Source organism: Balaenoptera borealis, assembly GCF_965194805.1.
Source record: "Balaenoptera borealis genome assembly, chromosome: X".
Lineage (NCBI taxonomy): Eukaryota > Metazoa > Chordata > Mammalia > Artiodactyla > Balaenopteridae > Balaenoptera > Balaenoptera borealis.
The window spans coordinates 131612842-131621571 of NC_138881.1; the positions used below are offsets into that span (position 1 = coordinate 131612842).

The 8730-nt window shown below is 46.1% G+C and overlaps 1 protein-coding gene across 1 annotated transcript; it reads right to left on the bottom strand.

Moving 5' to 3' along the window:
• Window positions 1–2424: 2424 nt before the first annotated feature.
• LOC309620879 (myosin-13-like) lies at window positions 2425–7026 on the bottom strand. The gene is made up of 7 exons (XM_082377711.1): window positions 6959–7026; window positions 5873–6181; window positions 5589–5783; window positions 3770–3975; window positions 3367–3540; window positions 3074–3182; window positions 2425–2513 (listed from the first exon to the last, which is right to left on the bottom strand). Exons 2-5 carry the CDS (start codon window positions 6035–6037, stop codon window positions 3531–3533), a joined length of 576 nt encoding a protein of 191 aa, XP_082233837.1. The 5' UTR covers window positions 6038–6181; window positions 6959–7026; the 3' UTR covers window positions 2425–2513; window positions 3074–3182; window positions 3367–3530.
• Window positions 7027–8730: the final 1704 nt, after the last annotated feature.

Sequence of the window (8730 nt, forward strand, 5' to 3'; positions counted from 1 at the left end):
GTGGGATCTTCCAGGACCAGGGCTCGAACCAGTGTCCCCTGCATTGGCAGGCAGATTCTCAACCACTGCGCCACCAGGGAAGTCCCCAGAGTGATTCTTTTAAAATGTGTGTTAATATCACTCCTCTGCTCAAAACACTCCAAAGATTTCCCATCTCACTCTGAGTGAAGAAAAAAGTCCTCAGGTGGCCCTGAAGCCCTACATGATCCCTGGGGTCCCAGGTTCCTCTCTTATGCCGTAACTATCTTGCTCATTCTCCTCTAGCCCTGCTGGCCTCCTTCCTGTCCCTGGGACATGCCAAACTGCCCCTGCCTCAGGGCCTTTGCATTTTCTTTTGTTCCCTCTGCCTGGAATACTCTTGCTTCCTTCAGGTCTCAGCTCAAATGTGTTTTTCTTAGGCCTTGCTTGACTCCTCTCTACATAGTACTAACTGCCTCCCTCTTACTTTTTTTATTTCTCATGAGCACTTACCTGACACATTACGCAGCTTCTTATTTTTTTTGTAGATCTTTTTACAAAAATTTTATGTTGGAGTATAGTTGATTAACAATGATGTGTTAGTTACAGGTGTACAGCAGAGTGATTCACTTATACCCATACAAGTATCCATTCTTTTTCAAATTCTTTTCCCGTTTAGGTTATTAGAGAATACTGAGCCGAGTTCCCTGTGCTATACACTAGGTTCTTGTTGATTATCTATTTTAAATATAGTAGACACAGCTTCTTATTTGTTGACTGCCTTTCTTTCCTTGCAGAATATAAGTTCCCAGAGGGAGGGAACTATGCTTTGTTCACTGCTATTCCCATAGTACTGAGAGCAGGGCCCGGCGCATAGTAGATGCTCAGTAACCACCTGTGGAGTGGGTGCATGAGTGTGTCCTGTCTGAAGGCGTAACCTCAGTGAGTGGTTTCCTTAGTCATTTGTAACAGTCTAGAGAGACTTAATAAAATTAAGTCCAGTAAAAGATAATAGTGTGTGTGTGTGGTGGAGCTGGAGATGGGAAAGGGGATGCGGGGTGGTGAGGGAGGTACAGATATTGAATGTTCCACAAAGCCATATATAATGTTAGAATAATAATAGCTAGGTGAGAACTGTGTTTGAGAATAAGTAATTTTGGAAGTAAATGAGTCTGGTTCAGTTTATCAGTTCACTGTAGTTTTTATTTATTCAACATGAGGAGAAAAACATCACAAAGCAAGTGACCCAAAATAGCACATTTTGTGCATTTCTTCAGCCCCTTGGCAGCATCAGGCAGATGTGTTCACTCTGCACTGACTTGTGTGTGAATCTTCCGGCTCTTCACCCGCAGCTTGTTGACCTGGGACTCGGCAATGTCAGCCCGTTCCTCGGCCTCCTCCAGCTCGTGCTGGAGCTTGCAGAATTTGTCAAGATTAGCATTGGATTGTTCCTCCTAAGTATAAAGTTGTGAGAGTTAGACTTTGTGGTTCTCATTGCACTTGTCACAAACAGGATTATTTCCTCAACTCAGATATTTCCTTCTTACGGTTTGTTTGTCATATCGGATTTCAAATCCAGACAGAACTTGTAACTTCAGTTACATTTTTTACTCTAAAGAATGAAAGAAGAAATAGTTTTGAAATGGAAGAGACGAGCTCATTATGTCAAACCCATGTATACGTGCAGTCTACTTACGATGTATGGACTGAGTGGAAAGGAGGAAGAGACCCATGTGCGCTCGCTCACAGAGGTTAGACAGTAAATGTAAGGTCAAATTCTGACTTTGGGAAAATCCCAGTTGAAGTGTTTTTGCCATATATTTTAACTCTGGTATACAGAGACGCTGCGGGTGGGGGGATGGGGATAGGAAGAAAGTATGCCCTTTGTTGGTTGCACTTACTACCATTCGTGCCTCTCCCTTTCGTGTTCCCTTTTCTTACCTCTTACCCACTACATTGTGTCTGGAAGAGTGGGGAACAACCAGGAAAAGTGAAGCTGGAGAATCTCCCAACACATCCTAATTTGCTACAGCGAATGTGCAGGGATAAGTCCCTGCTGATGACAGTGGTAGTGAGGGAAGGAGTCAGCTGGGGTAAAAGATTTCTGTTTGGCTTTTGGGAACAATTGATTTTGTGCATTTCTAGAGGGAGAGGGATATTTATCATGGTGTTAGATTTTCTGCTGGATATTCTTTGCAGCTATCAAGTAAGGTGGGTTATTTGGAATTTTCTTTTTTTCCCCCAACCCCTACAAATTGCTTAATAATAAAAATATCTCGTCTTGAGGTCTTATTCTATAATTAGGATTTGGGGGTAAATTCATATTTATATCCTCTCTCTTAAAATAAGAATGACATATTCTTACTTGGTCTCTTTCTTTCTCATTAACACATTCTCTTAATATACTTTCTACCCCCAACGAAGTTTTCTTCTTCCCTCAAGGGCTTAAAGATACTTATAGCCTCCTCAGCTTGTCTCTTGTATGATTTCACCTTTGCCTGTAATTTATCTACCAGGTCTTGCAGCCTGAGAACATTCTTGCGGTCTTCCTCAGTCTGGAAGTTTGAAAAAAATGGTCTGCATTGAATCCAACAAAATCAACCCACTACAGGTGGTGAAGTAAATCACTTTGATATGATGGCAGGTGGGCCTGGGGTAAATGTGGTCAACTCTGAGGCTTCCTTCATAGTATTAACAGTAGCCACTCTTGTTAAATGTCCACTGTGTGCAGGCACTATATTGCAGAGTTATACACGTCTCTAATCCTTACCTGCCTACTCTGGTGAGTAGATGTTTTTATTCTATTTTACAGGTGATGAATTAAGGTTGAGAGTGTTAGGTAACCTATCCGAGTTTAAAAAGTAAGAGGCCAAACTAGGACTAATACCAGTTTATCTGTCTTTGAAACCTGTATTCTTTCCTCACTTACACGATTTTCTAAAGGCCTTCCTGATTTTCCTAGCTTAGGAAAGGGTCTGTGATAGGTGATTGTGTCATTTGCCCCTTATGTATATCGAGTTAACATGTAGCTGTTTGTGAGTACCACATAGTCACCAGGTTTTCAATTTCCTTTTGTGCAGGAAGTCTGGATATTCTAGAAAGCTCTTCCCCTTACCTGGTAGGTGAGTTCCTTTACTCTTCTCTCGTGTTTCCGCAAACCTTTAACAGCCTCAGCATTACGTTTCTGCTCACTTTCAACCTACCTCTCCTTCAAGCTCACGTACCTACAATCAAGAAAGATACTTATATAGTCAGTCTTGGGGGATGTTAATTACCTCAGGACCTACTGACGATATTGGGTGGCTGTCCCCAGCCACAGGATAAGGATGGGAGTCAATATACAAGAAGAGAGAAGGATCGGGGAGTGCCGTTTTCACTTTCCGGATTCAGAGAGATTGAGAGACCCACCCTGGCCTCCAGCTTCTGGATGTGCTTCTTGCCACCCTTCAGGGCCAGCTGCTCAGCCTCGTCCAGGCGGTGCTTCAGGTCCTTCACCGTCTGCTCCAGGTTCTTCTTCATCCGCTCCAGGTGGGCGCTGGTGTCCTGCTCCTTCTCTGTCAGCGCCTCGGCCATCATGGCCGCCTGGTTAAGTTCACAAGAGGCATCAGTGGGCCACCCACCCCTCCTATGCGGGCACACGGAGGGTGCTGTGAGGCTGGTACTAGGCACGCTGATGCTTTCCTCCTTGCCGCAGCCACCGCTGATGCTGCATGGTTCCCCTCCCACTTTGCCTCTGCTGAGGCTCTGTCTCCTTCCGTCTCTCCGGGAAGCCACCACTGACTGAATGCAGGGGTGAGGAGAGGAAACCTACTTGCAGGTCCCAAAGGGGCGGCGTAGAAGCCCCTTTCTTATCTCCAGACAGCATCTCTGATAAGAAAGAATGGAGCGCACATGCATGACGGCCTTCTTGGCCTTCTCCTCTGCATTTTTGGACTCCTGGATAGACTTCTCCACCTCTGCCTGGCATTGGGCTATGTCAGCTTCCAGTTTTTTCTTGGTATTTATCAGGCACGTGTTCTACAAGAAAAATTAGATAAGAGGTTCGGGCTACATTTGGACACTTACAACGATTGGAAGGGAGAGGGTTGGGTGGGGAAAGAAGTCAAGCTCGAGAACGTTCCATTTCTTATTTTTCACACAGGTGAAAAAAAATTAAAGAGACTTTCATTTTTGATAGACAGATATCCCAAAACAGGCCCGAGAATTGTACATAAAAGAATTGAGTAAATGATAAATGTGGACATTCAAATATTTGAGGAAGGATAAATTATTTAGTTAAAGGTGCTGGAACAAGGAAATGGTTGACATAACTATGTGAAATGAAAAATAATTCTCATGATCAAAACATTGTACAGAGTTGTTAGGATGATGACAAACGAGGAAACATTTGCAATGTGCATTACTGAAAAAATAGTTCCTTCCTTAATATGTAAAAAAGACAAATCATTAAGAAAAAAGGGCAAAAGTACAAATAGCTAAGACACACCAGAAGAAATACAAATAGCCAACAAATACGACAAAATGTTCCACCTCATTAGTAATCAAAGAAATAAGAATTTTTAAAATGAGGCATTTTCAACCATAAAATCGGTGAAGATTAAAAAAAAATAATAATAGCTAAGCACTCTCACTTATTTTCCCCACGGGAGTAAAAATTGGGACAACTTTGTTAAAGACCAATTTACAACATATCATAAATGTCTTTGCTGTTTTGACCATGAATATATACTTCCAGGAATTTACTGACTTTTAGGAATATTAAGGAAATAGTAATCATGGATATATGTGAAAATTTAGTTATGAAGAAGTTAGTCATACAATCTTCTAATCATAAAAATTTTTATTGGGAACAGTCTAAAAATATCCAACCGTAGAAGACTGATTAAATAAATGTGCCATAATACACAACTAAAATGGACTGCTTTTCTGCCATTAAAAAACTGTATCATAGAAAACTATTTTAAAATATAGAAATATGTTCACAAGACGTTGTTAAATGAAAAAAAGTTGCAAAAGGATTGATCACGTTTACAAAAAATATCATATTTATGTATAGACACAAGAGCCTAGAATAGGAGATCCCAAAATGCTAACAATATGGTTGGTATTCTTCTAGTTTTTTGGCTAATTCAAAAAATAGTTTTTAAAGCAAGGAATTTTGGGGGAATTCCCTGGCAGTCCAGTGATTAGGGCTTTGTGTTTCCACCGCGCGGGGCGCGGGTTCAATCTCTGGTTGGGGAACTAAGATCCCGTATGCCATGTGGTGTGGTCCAAAAAAATAAGAAATGAAACAAGGAATTCTTGAACTTTCCTGAAAGTAATTATTTCAAAAGACAATCCTAATTTTCTAAGCTTGCAGCTTAAATGTTACTGCCTCTGTGAAGCCTTTTCCAGCCCTTTTATGCAATAATTTGTCATGCCTTGCTCTGATTTCCCCATGATCTTTTATCTTCAGATAAAAGAAAGCTCAGCAATCTGTCCATCTAGAGACCAAGTTATTCCAAGAACTAGGCCTAATGAAAGTTTGTCTTGACCGCTAGCCTGGAAGGAGCGGTGGGAACTCCTCTCCATCAAGCCTGGGTCCTGCCTGCCTCCAGGGTGGACCCAGAGTGGAGTGAGGACGGACACACGTGGGAGTGAAGGAGCTGCACGCGGTCGCTGGCCTCCAGCAGCTCGTGCTCCGCCAGCTTGCGGGTGCGCTCCGTCCGCGCCAGGGCCACCTTCCTCTCCTCCTGCTCCTCCAGCGAGAGGCCATTCCTGCGCTCCACGAGGGCCAGCTGCTCCTTGTGGTACTCGCTGCTCCTCAGGGTGTCATCCAGATGCAGCTGGGAGTCGTTCACGAGAAACCAGTGGTGAGACCGGAGCCCAGGGCAGGCTGAGGTCCCGCCAGGTCCTCCAGGGGCCGTGCACTCACCTTGAGCTGGCTCTGGACTGAGCACAGGTGTTTCTGGGTCTCTGCCACCTGGCGGTTGGAGTGGCCCAGCTGAATCTCCATCTCACTGAGGTCTCTCTCCATCTTCTTCTTCAGCCTCAGAGCAACATTCCGGCTCCAGATCTCAGCATCCAGCACGCTTTGCATGGCCTTTGCTGCCCGCTGGCTGTTTCTTTTCAGCTGCTCGATTTCTTCTTCCTTCTCAGTGATCTTGCGGTCAAGCTCAGATTTCAGCTGGTTCAACTCTAGCTGGACACGCAAAATCTTGCCCTCTTCATGCTTCAAGGAACCCTGATAAAAGTAAAGGAGTGATTGGGATTGCCGGGGGCAGCCACCTTCTTGAATGAGGTTTTTCATCCCCATTAGGATAAAAAGGGTATTATTAGGCTCATTTTACAAATAAATAGAACAGTACTCAAAAAGGTCAAACAGTTTGCTCCCAAATTGTTACTAGTAATGAAACTAGAATTGAAGCTTTGTTGTTAACAATTTTATGTCTTGAGAAGGACAGAGCATCGTTTTCAATTAATAAAAATTTTGATTACTGTGTCTTTTTAAATAGTGACCATAAGTCAGGAGCCAACCTCTGCTCAAAAAAGACAGAGAAAGACAGAGGAATTGCTCTCCTGTTATCCTGCTTAGTGCAAATTTCCCTAGACCCTCTTAAGCATCCGCCCCTCACTGGCCACAGCTGGTGATTGCATCAGGATCCTGCACTCTTTGGACCACACAGAATTCCCAGCAGCCAAAGATGACCTTGTATAACTCTCTGTTAAAACTAAGGGATTCTGAGCTGGCTCTCAGGATGTTTGGTGATTGAGTTCTTGCTTTCTGAGAGGAAGACGTTGAGGACATAATGAACAAGTTTATTTATTCAATAGGAGAAATACGATGGACTAGAGAACACTCATGAGGCGAGGCAGCAGAGAGCAGCTGGTCCCCCCCAGGGTGGGGGTGGGGCTGGATTCTTCCCATTGGAGCCCCAGTGCCTCCTGCAGGAAGGGCCCCTGGGGGTGGTCTAGTCCCCTTCCTCAGCGCCCCGCCCTCCTTCACATCTCAGACACGTGCCTCCACCTCTTCCAGGGCAGCCTGGAGGTCTGACTTTTCTTGCTGCACTCGCTTCCTGGTCTTCTCCAATTCCTAAAGATTCTTGCTCATTTCTGCAATCTGCATGGTTAAGTCGGAAATCTCTTCTGCAAAGCACAGGCTTGATTTAGGCTGTTTTCACAGGCTCTGTCTGATAGCACCGGCATTTGCCAGGGAATTTGGGGATTGGTGATTCATTCATGACCTTCATATAGGAGAGGACAAAGACAGGGAAACCTTTCGGGGGAGGTGTCGACAAGACACAGGTGTGTGGCCTCACCTGAAGATGCAGAGGGAGGAACAACAGAACACCTGTATGACCCTGAACCTTCACACGGTACACAAAAGGGTCACAGAGAGGACCGGGGGAGACTACTGTGGAGAAAACACATAGAATCATGGTCTCAGAAATAGAAGGGGCTTTAGAGGGCATTGGGTCTGGCCTAGTTTTGTAGGACAGCGGTCTGAGATCCTAAGGGATCTAGTGACAGGATCAAGGACACAAAGCCATGTAGAGACAGAATCCATGGAAGATATGTTCTGTAGAAGAGCACGGAGCTTAGCAGCCCAGCGAAGCCCCTGTTCTCGAGAACAAGGCTTGGCTGTGACTATGCCTTACATGGGGGAAGTTTGGGTCCCAGGGTAAAGAGAATAGATGTGAGGATTTTGTGGGGAATCGGGAAGGAGGAGGCTGTGGCCAAATGGGGGAGTGGTGGCCAGAAGAGAAGGGGGGCTGTCACACACCTGTGATAGGGAGAGAGCTGGGGGCTGTCACACCCCTGTGACGGGAAGACAGCTGGGGGCTGTGACATACCTGTGATGGGGAGACAGTTGGGGGCAGTCACATACCTGTGATGTAGAGACGACTGGGGGCTGTCACATACCTGTGATGGGGAGAGAGTTGGGGGCTGTCAGGCACCTGTGATGTGGAGACAGCTTGGGGTTGTCACATACCAGTGATGGGTAGAGACCTGAGGGCTGTCACCCAAATGAGAAGGGGAGAGGGCTGGGGGCTGTCACACACCTGTGATATGGAGACAGCTGGGGACGGTCACACACCTGTGATGTGGAGACAGCTGGGGGCTGTCACATACCTGTGATGGGGAGAAAGTTGGGGGCTGTCAGGGACCTGTGACGTGGAGACAGATGGGGCCTGTCACATACCTTTGATGGGGAGACAGCTGGGGGCTGTGACTCACCGGTGATGGGGAGAGAGGTGGGGGCTGTGACTCACCTGTGATTGGGAGAGACGTGGGGGCTGTGACTCACCTGTGATGGGGAGAGAGATGGGGACTGCCACCTACCTGTGATGGGGAGAGAGCTGAGGGCTGTCACGCACCTGTGATGTGGAGACAGCTTGGGGTTGTCACATACCAGTGATGGGTAGAGACCTGAGGGCTGTCACCCAAATGAGAAGGGGAGAGGGCTGGGGGCTGTCACACACCTGTGATATGGAGACAGCTGGGGACGGTCACACACCTGTGATGTGGAGACAGCTGGGGGCTGTCACATACCTGTGATGGGGAGAAAGTTGGGGGCTGTCAGGGACCTGTGACGTGGAGACAGATGGGGCCTGTCACATACCTTTGATGGGGAGACAGCTGGGGGCTGTCACATACCTATGATGGGGAGAGAGTTGGGGGCTGTCAGGCACCTGTGATACGGAGAGAGCTGGGGGCTGTCACATACCTGTGATGCGGAGACAGCTGGGGGCTGTCACTCACCTGTGATGGGGAGAGAGCTGGCGGCTGTCA

Coding starts and splice junctions, on each gene's coding strand:
- LOC309620879 (XM_082377711.1), bottom strand. CDS start 6,037: ATGCAAAGCGTGCTGGATGCTGAGATCTGGAGCCGGAATGTTGCTCTG. Junction 5,784..5,872: donor CAGTCCAGAGCCAGCTCAAG/GTGAGTGCACGG, acceptor AACGACTCCCAG/CTGCATCTGGATGACACCCT. Junction 3,976..5,588: donor TGCAGCTCCTTCACTCCCAC/GTGTGTCCGTCC, acceptor TTTTTCTTGTAG/AACACGTGCCTGATAAATAC.